The sequence below is a fragment of the Bos indicus genome, chromosome 11 (genome assembly GCF_029378745.1).
Source record: "Bos indicus isolate NIAB-ARS_2022 breed Sahiwal x Tharparkar chromosome 11, NIAB-ARS_B.indTharparkar_mat_pri_1.0, whole genome shotgun sequence".
Taxonomy (NCBI): Eukaryota; Metazoa; Chordata; class Mammalia; order Artiodactyla; family Bovidae; genus Bos; species Bos indicus.
The window spans coordinates 360968-386763 of NC_091770.1; the positions used below are offsets into that span (position 1 = coordinate 360968).

Sequence of the window (25796 nt, forward strand, 5' to 3'; positions counted from 1 at the left end):
GATGAGGTAAGGCGGGAGTTCAGGGCAGGAAAGAGACTCTAAGCAATCCAGAACTCTAAACTGAGAAATAACAGAAACTGTACAATTGACATCTAACATAATATAATATTCACTTCAATGTTCATAGAAAAAATGTAAGATTTAGGAAATCAAAAGCAGTACACGGAAATTTTACAGATGCAAATAAGATTTGCTATGAGAAAATATATAGAACCAACAGTACCTACTTTATATGGTTGCTACGAGGAGCTAATGAAATAATGCACATAAAGTACCTACGATGGTCACTGACACACAGTAGGTGCTTCTTGAACGTTAGCTACCTTCTTATTTCTTAGTTTCTTGACTTTGATGCTATGAGTAATAACTTTTACATATGCTTCATGCTAAGACACTTCAGTCAAGTCTGACTCTTTGTGACCCAATGGACCACAGTCTGCCAGGATCCTCTGTCCATGGGATTGTCCAGAAAAGAATACTGGAGTGGGTTGCCATTTCCTTCTCCAGGGGATCTTCCCAACCGAGGGATTGAAGGGCATCTCTTACATCTCCTGCATTGGCAGGCAGGTTATCCCTAGTGCCACCGAGGAAGCAGTCATATTTTAATTAATGTATGCTATAAAGAGTGTGCTACTATTAATATCTTTCTATATAAAAGAAAACATCACCTATATATAGTAAGTATAAGGTTTGTCACTAAACCCTTTTCAAATACTGTAAGTCCCCTACACAAAAATGAGTTCTTTTTCCAAGAGGGCATTTATAAATCCAATTTATAAATGGATTACAAACTTTGTTTGTAAGTCCAACAAAGTTAGCCTAGGTACCCAACTAACACAATTGACTATATAGTACTGTACTGAAATAGGTTTAAAATTGAAGCAAAGTTACACAGCTCAAAATAGCCTGGAGTTAAAACTCCCCTTGGGGTCCTCCCTACCGTTCTATGCAAAACAAAGACCTCTCTCACCTTTAGAAAAAAATGGACATTAAGGTTGATTACGCCCAGCTCCCAGCCGGTCCCAGCCTCTGGCCGATCTCCAGAATTCCTTGCCCCAACCGTTTAAGAGATAACTACTCCGAACAACCTTGGAGAACAGGCCCCCTTAAGACATTAGCTTTCCACATACCTGCCTATACATACTTACTCTTTTCTTGGGTTAGTGCAGCAGCTCACTAATCTGACTGCTGCCCCTTCTCGCCTCATTGAAGGTGATCTGTTCCTGTAAAGTGCCAGTCTCATTCTTTTTCCAAACCTCACCTTCTCTAACTCCCTTACCCCACAATTCTTTTCATACAAACAATACATAAAAAAGCAAACCAAAAATAAAACATTTTTCGTGTTTTAAAAAGTACAGTAGTACAGTACAGCAGCTGGCACACAGGGGTGGACATCCCGTGAACAGGCAAGAAGAGTTACTGCCTGGAGGAGGGAGAGGAGGCGGGAGATGGCAGAGCTGAAGGACTGTCGGCAACAGGAGACGGAAGGCCAGCTGCCTGACACTGATGGCACAGGTTCCGCTTCCTTGCTGCAACCACATGCGAGTCTGCATCTTTGAAAGCTCGAAACTTAAAGGTTTGTATGTGTGGAGCTTACTATATGGAAGGAAACACCTTTCCCATTTTCATTGGTCATCTCCATAAAATTCTCTTCCAAAGACAAAGGCCACACAAACAAAAGTTAAAGTCTGAACCAGCCCATCAGGAAGGATTTATTTCATCACATGCCATCCGGCACAATATTCATTTCTGAACCCCAGGAATTACCTCCTTCGGTTGTGCTGGCCAGAATCCAAGGGCTTATTGCAGACCAGCCGACTTCATTCATGCAGGACACACTGATGCTGTAATTCGCCAGAGCCTGCAGCTGCTCGATTTGATACACATGTGCTGAACCCGAGGTGTTAAAAATCCTGACTGAGCCATGACTCAGCGGCTCAACTTCCTTGACCTAAATGAAAAGTAAAAATGTGGACCAGGCGTGAGTAAGGTAGTAGGAATGTTAGGCTTGGGGCATCCACGCATCCAACGTGCATGGCCCTTCCTCTGCACCGAGCGGAAGTACCTGTTTCCTTTTGGGTCACACCCTAAATTTCCCACCACTGCGTTACTCATGCTACTTACTTGAGCAACAACTGGGAACCTGATAAAAAACGCCTGAAATAAGTGTTCTCACTGTGGCTGGTAACAGAGCAAATAAATCATCATCTTTGAAACAGTGTCAGACTTTATTTTTTTGGGCTCCAAAATCACTGCAGATGGTGACTGCAGCTATGAAATTAAAAGACGCTTACTCCTTGGAAGGAAAGTTATAACCAACCTAATAGCATATTAAAAAGCAGAGATATTACTTTGCCAACAGAGGTCCGTCTAGTCAAGGCTATGTTTTTTCCAATAGTCACGTATGGATGTGAGAGTTGGACTGTGAAGAAAGCTGAGCGCTGAAGAATTGATGCTTTTGAACTGTGGTGTTGGAGAAGACTCTTGAGAGTCCCTTGGACTGCAAGGAGATTCAACCAGTCCATCCTAAAGGAGATCAGTCCTGAGTGTTCATTGGAAGGACTGATGCTAAAGCTGAAACTCTAGTACTTTGGCCACCTGATGCGAAGAGTTGACTCATTGGAAAAGACCCTGATGCTGGGAGGGATTGGGAGCAGGAGGAGAAGGGGACGACAGAGGATGAGATGGCTGGATGGCATCACCAACTCGATGCACATGAGTTTGGGTGAACTCTGGGAGTTGGTGATGGACAGGGAGGCCTGCGATTCATGGGGTCGGGAAGAGTCGGACACGACTGAGCGACTGAACTGAACTGAACATTATAATTTACATTTAACTGAAAAGAAAAGTAGTTTTTCCTCTCTCAGAATCACTTTAATTCTTGATCCCTTTTTTCCCCAGTTGTTTCACATAATATACAAAAATGACCTGAAATATATAGAATCTGACCCTTTAAAGAGAACATTTCCCAAATCCTACTTTAGAAGATGAGACACTTGACTAAAAAAAAAAAAAAAATCTGTATTTCATTGTGTAACCTGAGGAATTCTGCTATTGTCTTGAGGTTAATTTGAGCATGCCCTTTATTCTTACCTCCCAATTCCCACTCCAATATAAACTCAACTCCAAAAGCACACACAGACAATGCAGATTTCATGGCATTTTTTTGGTGGAGAGATATAGGAAATGATCATTTGCACCTTACCCAACAAGCTTTTCTCCAAATCTTTAGAAAACCTATCAGCTCTTTCTTCTGAGTCCTTGTACCCCGTCTTTCCCTCCATAAACACCGCCAGTCTCTCCATATTCCTCTCCCGATGTCTTCTGTATGTATAGGCAAGAGGGGGAATCCCCAGCAAATCTAGTCTTATGGAAACTTGCAGCTTTCCTCTTGGAAACCTCTTATCTGGGGATAGGGATCATGCAGAGTCTTCCTTCACTGTATGTTTTTGAAAGTGAAGTGACAGTCGTTCAGTCGCGTCCGACCCCTTGCGACCCCATGGACTGTAGCCACCAGGCTCCTCTGTCCAGGGAATTCTCCAGGCAGGAATACTGGAGTGAATTGCCATGCCCTGCTGCAGGGAATCTTCCCAACCCAGGGATCGAACCTGGGTGTCTGGCATTGCAGGCAGATTTGTCACCGTTTGAGCCACCAGGGAAGCCTTCAATGCATATTTCTCACTATTTCTAAAACATGTTGTACCGATAAAAGTCAGAAAAGACTAAATAGTATTGGACAAAACAGAAGTCACCAAGAACAGTTTGGGAAAAAAATCTTAACCCCACAAAATGTATTCCTGATAATAATGGGCTTGAAATTATAGGGTGTGGATATACAATCTTGTTATTTCAGGAGATATATGTTTGAAATTTAGGTCACGGGGCCACAAGCTGACATTTCGGAATTCTAAATCCCCCAGTGGATACGATGAGGGGGGTCACTGGGCTTGAGTCTCACGTCTGACTCAGACCCACAGGCTCCACCGGGTAACAAGATGGAAACCCATTGGCCTGAGGAAACACCAGAGGAGAACCCAGGAGCTGGGTGCTTATCTTGGTGGTGGCTGTTGGCAGAAATTAATTTTTTTTCCTTCCCTTTAAAGTCTGCACCTACTTCCTGGTGACCAAGCACTGGAACTAAGGTGGAAGAAACCCTGGCTCCCACCCCTGCTGTTTCCGGAGCAGTGCACCGGCCTGCTGCCGCTCACAGGGACACTCTTTACAGCATGCTCCTGGACGAAGCCGCGGTTTCCGTAACCGTGCTGCTGGGTCCTGGGGCATGAAACAGTAAGACTACGTGGGAGAGGTAAAAATAGAAATGGAGTCCAGAGCCCAAAAATGGGTGAAGAATGAAACCAACGCCAGGACCAACGGAAGTGAGAGGGTGTGTCCTGCTAGTGCCTGGATCTGAATCTTGTCCAAAACATTCATTCGTTACTAAGTCAGAGTTTAAAATTGCAATGAACTGGGAATCTGCTACAAAACTATACTTGTTCCCTTCAGAAATGGGAATACACTGTTAATCAACAGCTTCCTGCTCTGTGATGACCTAGAGGGTGGGATGGCCGGTGGGGTGAGAGGAGATACATGTATACATTTAGCCAATTCATGTTGTGGTACAGCAGAAACTACCACAACACCGTAAAGCAATTATATTCCAAATTTTAGAAGAAACAATATAAAAGTATATAACTTGTAGAGCCAATTCTGACCAACTTCACTAGGACTGCCAGAGAAAATACAGCACACCTAATTATAGTTAAAGTTCAAATCAGTTCGGTTCAGTTGCTCAGTTGTGTCTGACTCTTTGCAACCCTATGGACACACCAGGCCTCCCTGTCCATCACCAACTCCCAGAGATTACTCAAACTCATGTCCATTGAGTCAGTGATGACATCCAACCATCTCATCCTCTGTCGTTCCCTTCTCCTCCTGCCCTCAATCTTTCCCAGCATCAAGGTCTTTTCAAATGACTCAGCTCTTCGCATCAGGTGGCCAAAGTACTGGAGTTTCAACTTCAGCATCAGTCCTTCCAATGAACACCAAGATTGACCTCCTTTAGCATGGACTGGTTGGATCCCCTTGCAGTCCAAAGGATTCTCAAGAGTCTTCTCCAACACCACAGTTCAAAAGCATCAATTCTTCGGTGCTCAGCTTTCTTTATAGTCCAACTCTCACATCCATACATGACCACTGGAAAAGCCATAGCCTTGACTAGACAGACCTTTGTTGGCAAAGTAATGTCTCTGATTGTTAATATGCTCTTTAGGTTGGTCATAACTTTTCTTCAAAGGAGTAAGCGTCTCTTAATTTCATGGCTGCAGTCATCATCTGCAGTGATTTTGGAGCCCAGAAAAATAAAGTCTGACACTGTTTCCATTGTTTCTCCACCTATTTCCCATGAAGTGATGGGACCGGGTGCCAGGATCTTAGTTTTCTAAATGTTGAGCTTTAAGCCAACTTTTTCACTCTCCTCTTTCACTTTCATCAAGAGGCTCTTTAGTTCTTCTTCACTTTCTGCCATAAGGGTGGTGTCATCTGCATATCTGAGGTTATTGATATTTCTCCCGGCAATCTTGATTCCAGCTTGTGTTTCTTCCAGCCCAGCGTTTCTCATGATGTACTCTGCATATTAGTTAAACAAGCAGGGTGACAATATACAGCCTTGACGTACTCCTTTTCCTATTTGGAACCAGTCTGTTGTTCCATGTCCAGGTCTAACTGTTGCTTCCTGACCTGCATACAGGTTTCTCAAGAGGCAGATCAGATGGTCTGGTATTCCCTGCTCTTTCAGAATTTTCCACAGTTTATTGTGATCCACACAGTCAAAGGCTTTGGCATAGTCAATAAAGCAGAAATAGATGTTTTTCTGGAACACTTGATTTTTCCATGATCCAGCGGATGTTTGCAATTTGATCTCTGGTTCCTCTGCCTTTTTTAAAACCAGCTTGAACATTTGGAAGTTCACGGTTCATGTATTGCTGAAGTCTGGCTTGGAGAATTTTGAGCATTACTTTGCTAGCGTGTGAGATGAGTGCAATCGTGCAGTAGTTTGAGCATTCTTTGGCATTGCCTTTCTTTGGGAATGGAATGAAAACTGAGCTTTTCCAGTCCTGTGGCCACTGCCAAGTTTTCCAAATTTGCTGGCATATTGAGTGCAGCACTTCCACAGCATCATCTTTTTTGATTTGAAATAGCTCAACTGGAATTTCATCACCTCCACTAGCTTTGTTCATAGTGATGCTTCCTAAGGCCCACTTGACTTCACATTCCAGGATGTCTGGCTCTAGCTGAGTAACCACACCATTGTGATTATCCAGGTCATGAAGATCTTTTTGTACAGTTGTGTGTATTCTTGCCACCTCTTCTTAATATCTTCTGCTTCTGTTAGGTCCGTACCATTTCTGTCCTTTATCGAGTCCATCTTTGCATGAAATGTTCCCTTGGTATCTCTGATTTTCTTGAAGAGATCTCTAGTGTTTCCCATTCTATTGTTTTCCTCTATTTCTTTGCACTGATTATTGATGAAGGTTTTCTTATCTCTCCTTGCCATTCTTTGGAACTCTGCATTCAAGTGGGTATATCTTTCCTTTTCTCCTTTGCTTTTGGCTTCTCTTCTTTTCACAGCTATTTGTAAGGCCTCCTCAGACAGCCATTTTCCTTTTTTGCATTTCTTTTTCTTGGGGATGGTCTTGATCCCTGTCTCCTGTACAATGTCACAAATCTCCGTCCATAGTTCATCAGGCACTCTGTTTATCAGATCTAGTCCCTTAAATCTATTTCTCACTTCCACTGTATAATCGTTACGGATTTGATTTAGGTCATACCTGAATGGTCTAGTGGTTTTCCCTACTTTCTTCAATTTAAGTCTGAATTTGGCAATAAGGAGTTCATTATCTGAGTCATAGTCAGCTCCTGGTCTTGTTTCTGCTGACTGTATAGAGCTTCTCTATCTTTGGCTGCAAAGAATATAATCAATCTGATTTCGGTGTTGACCATCTGGTGATGTCCATGTATAGAGTCTTCTCTTGTGTTGTTGGAAGAGGGTGTTTGCTATGACCAGTGCATTGTCTTGGCAGAACTCTATTAGCCTTTGCCCTCCTTCATTCTGTACTCCAAGGCCAAATTTGCCTGTTACTCCAGGTGTTTCTTGACTTCCTACTTTTGCATTCCAGTACCCTATGTGAAAAGGACATCTTTTTTAGGTGTTAATTCTAAGAAGGTCTTGTAGGTCTTCATGAAACCGTTCAACTTCAGCTTCTTCAGCATTACTGGTTGGGGCATAGACTTGGATTACCGTGATATTGAATGGTTTGCCTTTGAAAGGAACAGAGATCATTCTGTCATTTTTGAGATTGCATCCAAGTACTGCATTTTGTACTCTTTTGTTGACTATGATGGCTACTCCATTTCTTCTAAGGGATTCTTGCCCACAGTAGTAGATATAATGGTCATATGAGTTAAATTCACCTATTTCAGTCCATTTTAGGACACTGAGTCCTAAAATGTTGACATTCACTCTTGCCATCTCCTGTTTGACCACTTCCAATTTGCCTTGATTCATGGACCTAACATTCCAGGTTCCTATGCAATATTGCTCTTTACAGATAAACCTTGCTTCTATCATCAGTCCCATCCACAACCGGGTGTTGTTTTTGCTTTGACTCCGTCTCTTCATTCTTTCTGGAGTTATTTCTCCACTGATCTCCAGTAGCATGTTGGGCACATACCAACCTGGGGAGTTCATCTTTCAGTGTCCTATCTTTTTGCCTTTTCATACTGTTCACGGGGTTCTCAAGGCAGGAATACTGAAGTAGTTTGCATTCCCTTCTCCAGTGGACCACATTTTGTCAGAACTCTCCACCATGACCCGTCTGTCTTGGGTGGTCCTACACGGCATGGCTCATAGTTTTATTGAGCTAGACAAGGCTGTGTCCATGTGATTAGATTGGTTAGTTTTCTGTGATTGTGGCTTTCAGTCTTCCTGCTCTCTGATGGAGAAGAATAAGAGGCTTATGGAAGCTTCCTGATGGGAGAGACTGACTGAGGGGAAAACTGGGTCTTGTTTTGATGGGCAGGGCCATGCTCAGTAAATCTTTAATCCAATTTTCTGCTGAATGGGTGGAGCTGTGTTCCCTCCCTGCTATTTACCTGGGGCCAAACTATGGTGGGGGTAATGAAGATAATGGTGACATCCCTCAAAAGGTCCCGTGCATGTACTGCCACAGTCCGTGCCCCCAACCCTGCAGCAGCCCACCACTGACCCATGCCTCCACCAGAGACTCCCGGACACCCACAGGCAAGTCTCCTGTGGGGTCACTGCTCCTTTCTCCTGTGTCCTGGTGCACAAGGTTCTGTTTGTGCCCTCCAGGAGTCTATTTCCCAGTCCTGTGTAAGTTCTGGCAGCTCGACGGTGGGGTTTAATGGTGACCTCCCCCAAGAGGACTTATGCCATACGCACACCCAGAGCCCCTGTCCCTACGGCAGACCACTCCCAACCCGGACCTCCGCAGGAGACGCTCAAACACAGTTCTGTCCCAGTCTCTGTGGGCCCCTGGGTCCTGGTGAGCACAAGGTTTGTTTGAGCCCTCTGAGCGTCTCTGGTGGGAATGGGGTTTGATTCTAAATGCTAATTTGCCCCTCCTACCATCTTGTGGGGCTTCTCCTTTGCCCTGGGACATGGGGTATCTCCTCAGAGCAGCTCTAGCGCCTGCCATTTTACTGGGGTTTCCCTGACCTTGGATGTGAGGTATCTCCACACGGCGGGTCAAGCGAAGCATAGCCAGTGCTCCTGACCTTGGACGTGGGGAATCTATTTATGGCTGCTCCAGCGAAGTTCAAATAGACAACCAATAATTATGGGTATAGGTATGACACAGTCAGCAGTGTAATTATCTCATAAAGTAACTACGTTTCTATTTGCTAAATCTGGAGAGATGGAAAGGAGAATGGGTGAAGGGAGTCCGAGCTAGCTGTTGGGACAGACAGGATAACCATAGAAAGGTTAACCAGCGTGGGCAAGGGGGCTGCAATTTGGCAGCCTCAGGACGGCTCTTCGTACCACAGCCACCCAAAGCCTGGGCGAAGAGAGACAGAAAGCAAGTGAAGCTTGTGGAGATCCGTCTTCCTCCTGGAGGGGTGACCTGGTGCTTTCACACTTCCCAGCCCCCTATCTACCTCGCATTGACCCCGAGAACCACTCTTCCCGGGGATGGCAGGGTCGGGGGGAACGTAACAACCTCCTACGGGAAGGAGTCTCATGATCCTCTTGGACTCTTCAAGCAGCTCAGTAACTGGAAACAATCTTTGAAAAGTCCAGTCCATATAGGGAATATAACCACATTTTATAATAACTATAAATAGAATATGGGCTTCCTGTGTAGCTCAGCTGGTAAAGAATCCGTCTGCAACACAGGAGATCTGGTTTGATTCCTGGGCCAGGAAGTTCCCCTGGAGAAAGGATAGGCTACCCACTCCAGTATTCTTGGGCTTCCTTGGTGGCTCAGAGGGTAAAGAATCCACCTACCATGCAGGAGACCCAGGTTTGTTCCCTGGGTTGGGAAGATCCCCCTGGAGGAGGGCATGGCAACCCACTCCAGTATTCTTGCCTGGAGACTCCCATGGACAGAGGAGTCTGGCAGGCTGCGGTCCATGGGGTCACAAAGGGTCTGACATGACTGAGCGACTAAGCACAGCACAGCACATAAATGGAGTATAAATTATGAAAAATCAGAACCACTGTGTTGTACACTTGAAATTGTACTTCAGAAAAGGGAGGCTGGTCCATGCTTCACTTATGTCCATATATAGGGACAGGTATGTCCATAGACAGGGAAACAGGCCCTGTTGTTCCCTAAAACAACAGAGTCCTGAAATACATGAAGCAAAAATTGAGAGAACTGAAGGGAGAAATAGACAATTCTAAAATAATAGTTGAGATCACAATTTCCTATTTTCGATAATAGATAAAACCACAAGGCAGAAGATTAACAAGGAAACAGAATAAGCAAACAAGACTGTATATAAACCGTCTGGGCGTAACAGACATTGCAAATGCTCTGCCCAGCCATAGCCTGATACACCTTCTCCTCAAGCGCACACAGAACATTCTCCAGGACAGAACACATGCAAGGCCGTATATGGGCACTCAGTAAAAGACAGCGTTACCGCCGCCCTTCCATTTTTCATGCAGTGAGTGCTCACAGCAGAGTCTATTTCATGGCGAGGTATCATTTCACGACATGTATGTGTGCTCAGTCGTGTCTGACTCTGTGAGTGCCAGGCTCCTCTGTCCATGGAATTTTCCAGGCAAGAATACTGGAGTGGGTTGCCATTTCCTACTCCTGGGTCAGGGGATCTTCCCGAGCCAGGGAATGAACCTGCATCTCGTGCATCTTCTGCTGTGACAGGCGGATTCTTTACCACTGCACCATCTGGGAAGCCTGCATTTTAGGATGACTAACCTATATTTCTCATAGCTCTATTTTATATCAATTTTAGATAGTGAGAGATGACTCTGCAAGGTCTGTCATCCCCAGTTTTTCCTGGTACCCCCAATTTTTCCAACAGGCTGAGTTGGCACATTCAGTAGTGACTTGTCTCTTGTTGTCCTTTATGGCCACCAACCCAGGAGGAGCCAGGCTGGAGCATGCCTGGCTTCTGAACTCCTGGTCACAAGCTAGATGTGTTTTTGTACCTTAAAAATTCATTCTCCCTGGTCTCATGATGTTCTATCTTAGAAACATGTTTCTCCTCCAGTTGGGCCCTGGACCACGCACAGAGAAGGGCACAGCGCCCCAAGCGGTCAGAACATCATAAAACAGCGTGTGCCTGGTGGACACGGGGCAGGCAGGAGGCCAAGGGCTTCTGAACAGGGGTGTCAACTTGACGTCTGTGCCACTCTTCAGGCGGAAAATAAGTCAGGCAGAGTCACTGAGCCCCAAATAGCTATTTCTTTTCATCAAGAAAGGTTACCTGAATTCTGCAATCGCTGAGCGGGGAGTAGCCATCAAAACCCGGGACCCAGGAGATGAGGATGCTGTGTGCGGAGCTGTTGTGCACCCTGACTTCGGTAGGTGGGGAGGGAATTGCTACGTAAAAGACAAAAGACACACCACACACATAATTATAAACCACAGGAGGTCACAGCTACCAAACAGGTGCATTAATACCAAGCCCATGTCTGCTTCTTGAGACTGGGAAAATTAAGCACGAGTTTTAAAGAGGAGCCACCCTCTGGGTGAGGGTGATCATATAAGCCTCTAGATTGGTCTTGCAGTGACAGGATGACTCTGCCTGGACCAGAGACGTGGGATGTAGACCTGTGCTCCTGCCCACTGACGACACGAGAACTTTTAGCTGGACAAGGATGGGGAGATATCCATTTCCTCCTGTCTGTGCAGGGGTGGCACTGGTACTCGAAATGAGGGCAAAGAGCTATGGTCCTCCCTATCTGCCTTGTGTTGTTACTGCTGTTGTTCAGGCCTAAGCTGTGTCCGACTCCTTGCAACGCCATGGACTGCAGCATGCCAGGCTCCCCTGTCCTTCACTACCTCCTGGAATGTGCTCAAATTTATGTCCACTGAGTTGGTGATGCTATCTTTCCATCGCAACCTCTGTCACCCCTTTCTCTTTTCGTCTTCAATTTTTTCCAGCATTAGGGTTTTTTCCAGTAAGTCAGCTCTTCACATGAGGTGGCCAAAGTATTGGAGTTTCAGCTTTAGCATCAGTCCTTCCAATGAATATTCAGGGTTGAATTCCTTTAGGATTCACTGGTTTGGTCTCCTTGCAGTCCAAGAGACTTTCAAGAGTCTTCTCCAGCACCACAGTTTGAAAACATCAGTTCTTCGGTGCTCAGCTTTTTTTATGGTCCAATTCTTACATTCATAAATGACTACTGGAAAAACCATAGCTTTTACTAGATGGATCTTTGTCTGCAAAGCAATGTCTTTGCTTTTTAATACTCTGTCTAGGTTTGTCGTAGCTTTCCTTCCAAGGAGCAGGCATCTTTTAATTTCATGTCTACAGTCACCACTCACAGTGATCTTGGAGCACACGAAGAGGAAATCTGTCACTAGTTCCGTTTTTTCTCTTTCTGTCTGCCTTTGTGTGTGTGCTCAATCGCTCAGCCACGTCTGACTGCTTTCAGATCCCATGGACTGTGTCCACCGGGCTCCTCTGTCCATAGGATTTCCCAGGCAAGAATACTGGAGTGTGTTGCCATTTCCTACACCAGGGGAATCTTTTGGACCCAGGAATTGGACCTGAACATCTGTCTTCATCCCTCAGCTAAAAGCTGAGTTGGGGAGCCCTACATTAACCGAAGGGGAGTGGCCTGCCCTGAGAAGAAGAGGGGCACCGTGGGAACATGCATGCGTGTGTGCCCGTGTGTTTGTGTGATGAAGGAAGGAAGCTTTCTTGGCCGAGGAAATGGGCGAGAGTCAGCTCAAGCCCAAGAGCCAAGTGCATCTGCTCATGGGGAGGGGAAGGCAGGCCGTAATGACCGTGTGATGCCCTCAGTCACAGGTGGGACGTGGCTAGGTATTCATTGGTAATAGATTGCTACTAATAATCTACTATTAATAGAATCCAACACATTATTGATAGCATGCAACACAGATCTGTTTTTAATGTATTAAAATTTGTGAATCAATACTGCTTTCATTATTTATTTATTTACTTTTGGCTGCACCACATGGTTTGCAGGATTCTTTGTGCCCCAACCAGGAATCGAACTCTCGCCCTTGGCAGTGAAAGCCCGAAGTCCTAACCACTGGACTGCCAGAGAATACTCACACATTAAACTTTTTTTTTGATATGTGTAATATTTTGATGTGGACCAGTTTGTTTAAGTTGTTACTGAATTTGTTACAATATTGCTTCTGCTTTAGATTTTGAGTATTTGAAAGTGAAGTATGTGGGATGTTAGCTCCCCAACCTGGGATCAAATTTGTACCCCCTGCGTTGGGAAGCAACATCTTAACCACTGGACCACCAGGGAAGTCCCTAAACTCTTAATTAATGTTAATAACCACATTTATGGGCTTCCCTGGTGGCTCAGGCAGTAAAGCATCTGCCTGCAATGCAGGACACTAGGTTCCATCCCTGGGTCGGGAAGATCCCCTGGAGAAGGGGACAGAAACTCACTCCAGTATCTTGCCTGGAGAAGACCATGGACAGAGGGCTGGCGGGCTACAGTCCTCAGGGTTGCAAAGTCAGACACAATTAAGCAACCAGCACACACACAACAACAGTTATAATCCAAAAAGATGACTAATGTTTTTGAATGGGTGCTTACTATGTGCCAGGAATCTTTATGGACTTCATTTAATCATGATTAGAACCCTATGAGAGAAGTAGTCTTACAATCCCCATAGACGGAAGGGGAAATTTGAGGACCACAGAAGTTAAAAACTTGCCAAAGCTCACAGAGCTCATTAGCAACAGAATGGGGACTTGAACTCAGGTCTGCCTCACCCCAGAGTTCTGTATCTCTCAACAGGACACTGGTGGATGGCTGTGGGAGCAGAGAGCAGACCAGCATGCAGACCAGCATGGGCTGGAGAGTGTGAGCACCAGTTAATCGGCTGCATGGCCCGCGTAGCACAGGTCAATGCCCTGTCCACTCAGCTCTCTCTTCTATTGCATGGGGAGAGACTGCACTGTTTGATGGGGCTGAAATGAGGATGAAATGAGGTAACACACGCACGAGGTCTGGGAGAGATGTACTGGTGATGAAGGCAAAGACAGGAGGCACAGATGAGGGGAAGAAAAGACCATACTAAGCACCCACTGGGCATGTTCAGGATTCCAGTTTTACCAGGAGACACACAGCTTGATGAATGAGAAAGCCAGCCTTTCGTTTGACTCACTTTCCTAAATACATTATCTGCTTTTCCAGATCCAAATCTGGCCACATACACCTCAGTGATGACAGACTGGCAGGGAGTTTTGATTGCTTTGACATGCATGTTTAAGAAAGCCCAAAACCAGAATTTCAGAAATAGGACTTGTTAAAGTCCTAGTTGAGATTCTGTCTGAAGCATAAAATTCAAGAAGTGCTTCTCATTTTATGGAGTTTTAAACTTTAAGACATTGACGCTTTATGAAAATTTCTTTATAAATTTACGCCCACTGGTGGATTCCTGAAATTCCCAGCATTTCTTTTGAAAATTGTAATAATGCAATTTGTAATGAAGGAAGGAAGTTATACAGTTCCTCTTGTAATAACTTTCGGTTGGCTCATTTTTCCTTTCCAGCTAAATTTTAGCAAATGCCCTCTCATAGCTTCTTCCAGCTGATTTGCTGAAGCTAAACATCAGCAGCGAAGCTTGGTGTGCTGCAGTTCGTGGGGTCGCACAGAGTCGGACACGTCTGAGCACTGAGCAACAGCAACAGATATCAGCACCTTTAAAAACTACAGCGCCTCGGAGTTTTGAGTCTTCTGCTATGCCTTACCCACCCTTTAACTCATTATTAAACACACTCTGCTTTTTCCCTCTGTCATTTCCTCCAAGGACAAGACCAAAAGGAGTACGAACTCAATATTTCCTTCTCAATATTTAAATTAAGAACAAATAATGTAGAGAATAGAACAAATAACCCCCAAGGTGGAGGGGGTTAAGGGAGGGAGGGAATGGTAGGCTGGGGTTAGCAGATGTAAACTTTTATATAGAGGATGGACAAACAACAAGGTCCTATTGTAGATCACCAAGAGCTACATACTCAATAACCTGTGATGAACCATAATGGAAAAGAATATTAAAAAAAAAAAATTTATATGTAAAGACTGAATCACTTTGCTGTACATCAGTAATTAACACAATATTGTAAATCAACTATACTTCAATAAAAATTCATTCATTAATTAAAATATAAATTAAGAACAATACTAAAAGATATCATTTCCTTGAATTTCTATGAGAAAGGTTAAGGAGATGACTTCAAAAGGAAACAAAAGGTTTTCCTTTCAAGTTTCAGATTTTTATTTTATTTTTTAAAAGTTTTTATTGGAGTATAGTTGCTTTAGAATGTTGTGTTAGTTTCTATTATATAGCAAAGTGAATAAGTTACATATGTACATATATCCCTCTTGTTTTTTTTTTCAATTTCCTTCCCATTTAGGTCACCACAGAGCACTGAATAGCATTCCCTGGGCTATATATTGAGGTCTCATTAATGATCTATTTTATACACAGTTTTACAGTATCAATAGTATATATATATATATATATATATATATATATATATATATCAGTCTCAATCCCTCCCACCCCAGCTTCAGTTTGCTCTCTACATCTGTGTCTCTATTTCACTTTGCACATAGGTTCATCTGTATCAATTTTTCCAAAGTTTCAGGTTTAAATATCTTTGATCCCACAGAAGGGGGAGGAAGAGACAGAATGTTGGATTGGAATGGGGGTGCCTGGGTGTGCCTTCAAACACCTGCCTTTCATTTTGTTACATCCCAGCCTAGGGGAAGCAAGGGGTGGGACAGAGATTAGGAGAAAGAGGGACCAGCCCTTGGGCCCCCAGGAGAGGCATGACTCTGACTTCCTCCCTCCTCAGAGCAGCTGCTGGGAGGACTGGCCCCAGCTCCAGCTGCCCAGGGAAGGACACAGCTAGTTCAGTGTGGAAGAATAAAAAGTAAAAAGAGGAGCTAAGACGATCTGAGTCAACATTTCAGCCTATTTTCTTCTCTGACTGAGCAGAAAACTAAACTTGTTACTGTTGATCAAAGACAACTGTGAGGCCCTGTTATGAGTATTTCTGTTTGCATTATCTCATGGAACCCTCAGGAAGAGACAGGTTCTATAATTGCCTCCATTTTACAGAGGGGCACCCTGAAGGTGTTGAGTGACTTGTTCAAGGTCACAGAGGGAAGCCAGGGCTCAATCCCAGGCTGCTGGCTGCACAGCTCACAGTGTTTCCCCTGCAAGACCCCACCCTGACACTTACCTTTGATGTTGATCTGCACGCTTTTGGACACGGTCAGCCCTTTTTGATTGTGGGCCTCACAACTGAAGATTGTGGTCTTGGTCAGACCTAGAGGAGAAGGAGAGACCCATGAGACCAGGGGTGGAGAGGCAGGCTGCTGTTTATCAGAATCCTGGGGGAGTCTGGGCATCCTTTTACTTCGTGGTTCAGTGCTTCAAGCCATAAATGCAAAGTTAATTAAAAATGTGTGTTGGTGTTTGAAAAACAAACGTAGGATTAAACCCTGGGTACCAGGAGCAAGGCACCAATGGGCTTAAAAGACATCTGTAATTCATTAAAACTCTTTATTTTTTCCCAACGGTGAGACATGAGGCAACAAAGCAGTATCATTTAGTTTTAAAATTTCAGCAAGGAGCTATGGGAATTGTGTGTGTGCTCAACCCCTCAGTTGTGTCCAACTCTGCGACCCCGTGGGCTGTAGCCCTCCAGGTTTCTCCGTCCATGGAATTTTTCAGGCAAGAATACTGGAATGGGTTGCCATTTCCTCCTTCAGGGGATCTTCCCAACCCAGGGATGGAACCCACATCTCTTGCATCTCCTGCACTGGCAGGCAATTCTTTACCAGTGTGCCACCTGGGAAGCCTGCAATAGGAATTACTGGCCCCAATATTAAGAAGAGTGGTTTATGGGGCTCACCTAGACAACCCCATGCTTAGCATCCCATATATCCTATGCTACACACTGTGGACAGTCAGGACTCCAGAAACAGCAGGACAAAAGCCACAGTTTGTAAAACTTCCGATGAATGAAATTTCCGCTGCAGTGATCCTTTTTTAATAGTGAAAATCAATGTATTCATAAGGGGTTATGTAAACACCAGGCATCACTATTACTTGAAGACACTGGTGCTGAGTGAAGAAAAATTCTACCATTTCTACCATCTTAGAAACGAAAAATATTCCATTGATTCATTAATTTTAAGGAGAAAGGAAGAGAAGCAATCCAGATCTTAGTTTCTTTATTTTTATTACTGTTTTAATTCTTTCGACTGTGCTGTGTGGCATGTGGGATCTGAGTTCCTCATTGGAAGCACAGAGTCTTAACCACTGGACTTCCAGGGAAGTCCCAAGACCTTGGTTTCTTTCTTTTAAAAATATTTGTATTTATTTAGTTGCACTAAGTCTTAGTTTCGGCATGTGGGATCAAACCCAGGCTTCCTGTACTGGGAGCATGGAGTCTTGGCCGCTGGACCACCAGGGAAGCCCCCCTTGGTTTCTTATAATACTATTCGCCAATGAAAGGAGCCCGTTCCTCGGAGAAATGCTGATTTTCAGTTTGGAGCAGTAAACATGTAAGATGAGCCTGGAGCAAAATATAAAACCTACGACACACACACACCCACACACGCACAAAGGGACGGGTGGGGGCGGCGGCAAAGAGACACAGGAACCAGCTAAAAAAACTCCCAATCGCCAAAGTGGGAACAAGTCGAGCAAGAAAATAAAGTAGCATTAGACTGTAACCCAAAGTATAAGATAATTATCCGTGAGTCTTAGCGACATTTGTTGTTGCTCTTGTTGTTTAGCTGCTCAGTCGTGTCCAACTCTTTTTTGACCCCATGGACTATATCCCATCAGGCTCCTCCGTCCATGGGATGGATTTCCCAGGCAAGAATACTGGAGTGGGTTGCCATGCCCTCCTCCAGCGGATCTTCCTGACCCTGGGATGGAACCTGCATCTCCTGCATCTCCTACATTGGCAGGCGGATTCTTTACTGCTAAGCCACCTAGGAAGCTCCTTTACCAATATATACAAGCGATTAAATAAATGGGAGAAGAGACAAAACCCGATGCAGAAGAATTCCAAGTGATTTTTATATTGATGCTCCGCTCCTAAAGAGGAGCATTAATCCTTACTCCTGATCATAATGACTTCCTTCCAAAGAGATCGATATGGAAAGGGGAGTCAAAGAAAAACTTTCAAGTGAGGAACTGACACACACTAGCTCAGGTGGAGAGTCAAGGTCAAGGCCAATGCTGTAAGCCACGCTGACAGAGTGTACCCTTGATGTGATGTGATGAGAATGGCACTTCCCCTCTGGGGTCCTCCCCCGCCAAAACACAGAACCCAGATCTAACCACGAGAAAAAGGAGGTAAACATCAGACAGGTCCAAACTGTGGGACACACTACAAAAAAAAGACCTGACCCATACTCAAAGCCATCCACGTCATTAAAAACAAGGGAAGTCTGAGACATTGTCACAACCGAGAGAAGCTGAAGGAGACACAACTAAATCCTAGGCCAGTAGAAGGACGTCAGGTAAAGACTAAGAAAATCTGAATAAACTATGGACTTTCGTTGATAATAATGTCTCGGGAATTTTCAGGGCTGACAGAATAATCAGCTACATGCTAGTTTCAGGCTTACTTATTGGAAGGACATTGCAGTGAGGTAAAAAAGCACGCTTGAGGACTTCCTGGTGGTCCAGGGGCTAAGACTCTGAGTTCCCAGTGCAGGGGGCCCAGGTTTGATCCCTGTTCAGGGAACGAGAGTCCATGTGCACTAATTAAGACTCAGCACAGCCAAATACATAATAATATAATATATAATAGAGTATGTAATATAATATAGTACATAATTATTTACAATACAATAATATATTATTATGATATAATAATAATAGAAATAAGGTGCACAATAAATGTAACACACTTGAATCATCCCCAAACCATCCCCCTTATCCGCCACCTCCGGTCCAAGAAAAAATTGTCTTCGATGAAACTGGTCCCTGGTGCCAAAAAGGTTGGGGACCACTGCTCTAAGCCACCACCTGGGGCCCCTGTTGCCCACCACTTTTTCACAGGCAGGCCTGTGACCTTTGGTTTTTCCCGCTGGAGTATCACCTTTAACCTTCCAGGTCGTCAGTTCCCAAATGAGATGCCTGTTTCACCAGGCAACGTGAACTGGCAAAACTTGGCTTATGTTTAGAAAAATCAGCTTTGGCTCAATCATAAGACCCTGGGAGCTGCTAGGCAACTTACATTTTGTACATATTTGAGCAGACTTCTGCAGGCTAAACCCAATCATTTGACTTCAATCACCCTTGTCCAAACTCTTGGGAAACCCTTGAAAACAAACCATGAATCCCTCTGACAACCAGTGGTGAGGGCAAGCCTGGCCCTGCAAAGAAACAAGAGGATGGACCTATTTCCTTGAGATCCACCACTTCCTTACAGATCCCAAAGTAAGATGAGTTAGGCCCATGGTTTTTCAGTCCTTCAAGGTTGACCCATGTCGAGAGTGAAACCACTCAGGATTTTACGTTAAGGGGAAGACGTTTTTCCTCTACGTGCTTCTCTTCGGAGGACACACAAAGTCAGCAGCTAATTCCCTGGCACAAGGCACCCATTCCGACTCAGAACTGCCCACAAGAAGCCAAACCATCAAGGGTAGTAGTTTTATCCAGCAGGTTGAGGTGATGAATGCCCACAGGCCAAACAAAGGCTAGCAGAAATGGAGGCTGATTCCAACCCAGATTAACTTTCTCTAGAATTGAATGGGTGAAAACTTTAGGCCAACTACAGGCTTCCTGGCTTAATGTATTCGGTGATACATTTTTCTTTCTTTGGCTTAAGGGCATTAGCTTCCCACTTGGAGGCTCATTTATAAACCTGAGTTGACTGCAGCAACCAAGATGAACTAAGAAAGAGAGCTACCCTATCACTTCTCCCTTCTCCTCCCTCAACTACTAGACTAGAAAGGATCTTGAAGTTTTAGAGCCCAACCCTGTGGCTTTTCAGGGAGAACAGTACCCACCCACCACGTCTCCACCCTACCACCCAATCTCCCAAACATCCCCGACAGCAGCGCCTCCACATTTCCTGTTGCCAGATCTTCTTCTCGTGGACACCCCCTGCCTGCATGACATCCCACCCAAGTTCACTATGATGGTTTGCGCCCCTCTTTCTTGGTACTCTGCTGGTTTAAAAAAAGACAGCCCCTGACACAAGGTCTGAAAGATATTTTAGGGAACATGTAGCCACAGGATGCTCCCTCAAGGGAAAGACAATCAGAATTGCTGAGGAGGCAGTTCTTAAGAGCACAGTTAGGGTGTTTCTTTGACTTCTGGGTTAAGCAATCCTGTCCTTTTATTTTTTTCCCCTGGTGTTCATCTTTCTACCCAGAGAGGAGAGAAATACAATGATATGCTGCATAAATGAAGGGCTTACACTTATGAACTTGGAACTCCCTTTCTGCCCTGAATTCATTCACTCAACATTTAGTGCGTGGCTGCTGTGTGCCAGATGTTTTCCAGGCACCTGGGATCTATCCATGATACCTGCCCTTATAAAGCTCACATTCTCAAGGACAAAAGAGGGTGAGAAATAATAGCCTTAATAAATGTTACCAAAAGGAGTTTGTGGCTCCAGCTGTTTGCCCCTCAAAAGCCAATAAACAGGCCAGATTGGTGGAAAGGAAAGTGCTTTATTCCAGGTGCCGGCAACCGGGTGGAGGAGGGTGGCAGACATCTGTCCAAAGGCCAACTTCTCACTCCGACAAGCAGCGGGTGAGAGCTTTTAAAGGCAGATTGTGGGGGGCGGTCTACATGCAGGAACAGCACAGTCATTTCTAAGTTATCTTCAAATTGGTCATCAGTGATCTGACCAGCATCATCTTGGCTGCTTTAGGTACAGTTAATCTTTAGTTCTAGGGTTCATTTGTTCCCATTTTTTTGTGGCCAATTGCAGGAATTGTGGCAGCTCATGTCCTGGGTACAGTCTGCTCATCATGTAGTTAACTTCTCCAGCTAGGTATCTATAAGACAGCTCACAGGATGTGGTTCAGAATCTTATCTATAGCCCTTGAGAAAGAGCTGAAGGTCCTTGACTCTGCTTAATGACTACATTATTATTATCTAGTCTCCTTTGTTTTCCTTTGTTTCCACATTTCTCATTTCTCTGATGACTAAAGTTTTCCAGACACAAAAGGCTGGCAGAAGACATTGAGGGGGGCAAGCAAGGGGAGGCAAAGACCTGCTCCGTTTGATAAGCTGCATGCTGTATTAGAAGGTGATTAGTACTCGGGAAAAATAGATGGTCAGGGGGTGTGGAGAAGTGGTAGTGATTGTAAACATGCGGGTCAGAGATGGCTCCTTGAGAAACATCCTCTGAGGAAAGACTTGGGGTGAAGGAACGGGCCAAGTTTATTCTGGAGGGTGAGGGAAGGTTTGAAGTCAGGGAATATATGGGTCAGGCTTCCCTGGTGGCTCAGAAGTTAAAGTGTCTGCCTCCAATTCGGGAGACCTGGGTTCAATCCCTGGGTCGGGAAGACCCCCTGGAGAAGGAAATGGCATCCCACTCCAGTATTCTTGCCTGGAGAATCCCATGGACAGAGGAGCCTGGTAGGCTACAGTCCACGGGGTCGCAAAGAATCAGACACAACTGAGCGAGTTCACTTTCTTTCTTTCTTTGTCCTCCAAGAGAGATGGGAAACCTGGGGCTTTGAGCAGAAGACTGATATAACCTAGTCTATGTTTTGTGAGGCTTGTTCCAGCTGCCACACAAACGTTAGACCTTAGGCAAGCAGGTCCCTTACTTGCTCCGAATTTCTTCCTGATCTGTAAAATGGTAATTAGAAAGCATCTAACTGTATCATTGACTGCTATGAGGTTCTTTACTGAAGGCATTGTGAGAATTACAAACTGACACACAAATTCTAGTTATTATTGTTACTGTTGTCATCACAACGAATAATAAGAACTACAGGGACTTCTCTGGTAGTCCAGTGATTAAGACTCCATGCTTTCACTGCAAGGAGCGCCAGTTCAATCCCTGGTCCAGGAACTAAGAATCTTGCATGCCTTGCTGTACGGCCAAAAAATAGTAATAATTAAAAAAAAAAAGCACTATAGCCAATTAACTAAAAGCAAAACTAGCTTAGCTGTTTTCTAAATGTGGATTTTAACATAAAACACGTATTTTTTAAAAGTAAAAACCAGGACGTTCCTGGTGGCTCAGTGGTAAATAATCCACCTGCCAATGCAGGAGACATGGGTTCGCTCCCTCATCTGGGAAGATCCCACATGCTGGGGAACAGCGAAGCCGGTGCACCACAGTGACTTAGCCTGTGCTCCGCAACGAAAAGCCGGGGCCTGCAACTGAGAGTAGCCCCCGCTTGCCGCAACTAGAGAAAAGTCCGAGCAGCAATGAAGACCCAGCACAGCCAAAAATAAAGAAGTAAATAAAAACATTTTTTTTTTTAAAGTGAAGACCAGAAAGATCAGCCTAAGTCCCTGATCTCGGTAGGAAGGTAGCTCAAAATGGACAGTGAGTTAGTAACTGTTTCATATACAAATTTGTCCCAGGTAACATCTGAGTCATTCCTGAAGGCTGCTTCTGTACCCAAGTCCTTACATATGTTATTTCACTGAATCTTCATAAATGTTCTGTGAGGTAGACACTGTTATTATCCCTATTTTGTATAAAGAAGGCAAGTAACCTGCCTAGGGACACACAGTGGTGAACTGACATTAGTTAATGGGGTCTTAACCACTTAACGTATAACACATCCCGTCACTAAACACCATAGAGCAAAACCTTTCCTAGTTCTGCTCTTTATTTTGGGACTCTATTTGTTGATGACAAAGTATTTCCTTGGGGGGAAAAAGTAACTTTGTTTTGAAACAGTTTTGATTTGCAAGAAACTACAGAACTCGTACAGAGCTCCCCGCACCCTTCGCCCAGGGTCCCCTAGTGGTACGTCTTACATAATCATGGTAGCGTGATCAAGTGACTTTGGAACGCTGTACACGTGCTCAGTCGTCCAGTCATGTCCACCTCTTTGTAACCCTCTGGACTGTAGCCCACCAGGCTCCTCTGTCTATGGGATTTTCCAGGCAAGAATACTGGAGTGGGTTGCCATTTCCCACACCAGGGGATCTTCCCAACCCAGGCATCGAACCTGCATCTCTTGTGTCTCCTGCAGTTGAACCACTCAGGAAGCCCAATAGTAGTAACTAAAATACAGGCAGGCCTTACTCAGATTTCACTAGTTTTTGGTTTTGCTTAATTTGGGGGAGGGGTGGTTTTTATGAAATTTCTATGAAATTTTATTACAGGTACAAATATGTATACAAATCAACTGTTTCATCACCAAAAAGAAGTTTCCAGGGCCTTCCCTGGGGGTCCAGTGGTTAAGACTCTGAGCATCGACTGCAGGGGTGGGGTTTGCCCCCTGGTTGGGGAACTAAGACCCCACATGCCTTAGTGGTAGAGCAAAAACAAACAAGCTCCCCCCTGCCACCCCTTCTACAAACATCCTCTGTCAGCCTAACCCCTGGCAGGAGCTGATGTGCATGCCGTCACTACAACCCTTTCATTTTGAGAATGTTACCTAAATGGAATTACACAGCACGTAACCTTTGAGACTGGTTTTGTTGACTCAGAATCATGCCCTTTAGACAAAGTACTTCTTCACTCACATTTCTTAAAGACAGCACTTATGTCACAGAAGAAAAACAACTGGTATCATGAGGGAAAAGTGTACGATCTTCCTGTTCCTAAATGTGCCTGCTCCATGCAGGCTCTGAGTGGGTACGCAGTCCGCAAAGCCATTTCAAGTCAAAACAGCCTCAGCCTAGTTCCCTAAGCACCACCTACTTACTGGGAGGGGCTCGGGTATCACACTAACTTGTCCTCTAAGTTAAGAATAGATGTAAATAAGAATAAGTTTGAATGTAGTTCTTTCACAGTGCTACAACATTTTAACAGTTTAAAACATTTTTCATTCTGAAATGTTAATTATAGATTTACAGAAACAGGGAGCTCCACGTATCCTTCACCCTACCTCCCCAATGTTAATGTCTCAAATAACTACAGTGTCAAAACCAGAAAACTGACACTGGTACCTTCCACAGAGCTTATTCCGATTTTTCCAGTTACATGTGGACTCATTCGTGTGTGTGTGTTGCTTTGTGTAAGTTTATCACATGTGTAGCTTCATGTAACCATATCCCATTAAAGTTTATGTTAAAAAGCATACTATTAGCCTATAGAATGCTTGGTTTCTATTTTACTTCTATCTTCTTAACCAGAAGGAAAAAAATCTTCAAATTAAAGAAAGTAAAATGAAGACTGTAAAGAATCTAAAGCCCAAAATAAGTGTCAGTTGTAACGGTATATCTGACCATTTAGAAATAAATAAGGTCACCAAGTTGAGATAATTTATATCAATATATATAGCCTTGGGTATTAAATTTTGCAGATCCTTCTGCTTGCTAAGAAAACTGAAGAGGAAAAGTTCTAGATGAACAGAGACGGGGACTTCCCTGGTGGTCCAGTGACTGGGACTCCTTACTTCCAATGCAGGGGATGTGAGTTCAATCCTCGGTCAGGGAACTAGATCCCACATGCTGAGCAGTGGCCAAAATGTAAAACAAAATAAATTCTAGATGAACAGAGATGGACAGATTTTGTCCTTGTTTTCATAAAGAAAATGATACTGATTTTGGCAAGTACAAAATCAGTGAGAGACAGAATCCACAGCAGAACTTCAGAGAAGGTTATCAAATCGGTGCCTAGGACACGTGTCCTAGGAGGACAGGCATGGAGTTCAGCTCACCAACAGGAAGTCAAGTCTGATTTCAAAATGAATTGCAAACTGATTTCCAGTCTTTCCAGGACAGTTCTTAGTCCAATGTATCAAGGAATTTCTTAGAAGACAAGATGGAGAGATAAATGGTGGAAAAAATAAAATTAGGCAGATTGGCTGCTGATTGAAAAGTAGACAAAAGAGCTGATTTCATGAATTGATATCAACTCAGAGGTTGCCTGATGGCCACTGTGCTTTGTCCTTGGTTAGATTAGAATCTAGACAGGAAACCGGGAGAGAATTTGCTAATCCAATAAGAGAATCAAGGTTCAAAATGGCCTTAGTAGATTGGGATGATGAGATAAATTTTCATGGGATAAAGGTCACATGATGGGCTGAAATTTCAGAATAATTAAATATACAAAAAGCAGGAGAGCCTTGATTTTGCAGCAATTTATGAGAAAAATGCTTGGGGATTTCAGTTAACCTCAGACTCAACATGAACCAATACATTAACCTCACCAAAAAGGCAATGTAAACTGCATTATCAGAAATAAAGCATTCAATATATTTAAAATGGATAACCAACAAGGTCCTACTGCGTAGCACAGGGAGCTCTGTTCAGTGCTACGTAGCAGCATGAATATGGCATGGGAGTTTGGGGGAGAATGGATGCCTGTATATGTTTGGCTGAGTCCCTTTGCTGTCCACCTGAAACTGTCACACCATTAATTGGCTAACTCCAGTATAAAATAAAAAGTTTTCTTTTTTAAAAAGCAAGGTAAAAAAAATATTCAAAACACAAGAGGTTACAACCTCCACTGAACTTCATACACATCTTTCCAAAATAACACCACCGCTACCAAGCTCTTTCAACAAAGAGAGGAGTTGGGAACATTTTCCAACTAGGTTTTATGAGGTCAGCACTACCCAGATGCCAAAACCAACATCACAAAAACAAAACTATAAACCAACTTCCTTCATGAACACTGTTGTGTGATAAAGACTTGGACTAGCTTTTGTCCCTGGTAATTTACTGAGCAACGAGAGTGGCTTTGTTATGCTAATGAGGTAACTCAAGTGGATCCACAGCTGACTTCTAGATGGGCACTGGTCATCAGAATGACTAAATCACGTGATGGGAGGCTTGGGGCTTTGATCCACGTGATATTAGCTCAAGTTCCTGACCTCTAGGAAAGAGAGAGAGGTCGGGAGACGGTATTCCATCATGGTTAATGTTTTATTCAGTTATACCACATAATGAAGCCCC

At 44.1% G+C, this 25796-nt stretch overlaps 1 protein-coding gene across 1 annotated transcript in view; it reads right to left on the minus strand.

Annotated features, from left to right (window-relative positions):
- MERTK (MER proto-oncogene, tyrosine kinase) overlaps positions 1–25796 on the minus strand; it is a 137517-nt gene that overhangs the window by 44794 nt on the left and 66927 nt on the right. The window contains exons 5-7 of the mRNA XM_019969605.2: positions 15958–16044; positions 10975–11090; positions 1768–1951 (exon numbers count right to left, since the gene is read on the minus strand). Coding sequence (XP_019825164.2) covers positions 1768–1951; positions 10975–11090; positions 15958–16044 — 387 coding nt within the window. The remainder of the gene's footprint in view (positions 1–1767; positions 1952–10974; positions 11091–15957; positions 16045–25796) is intronic.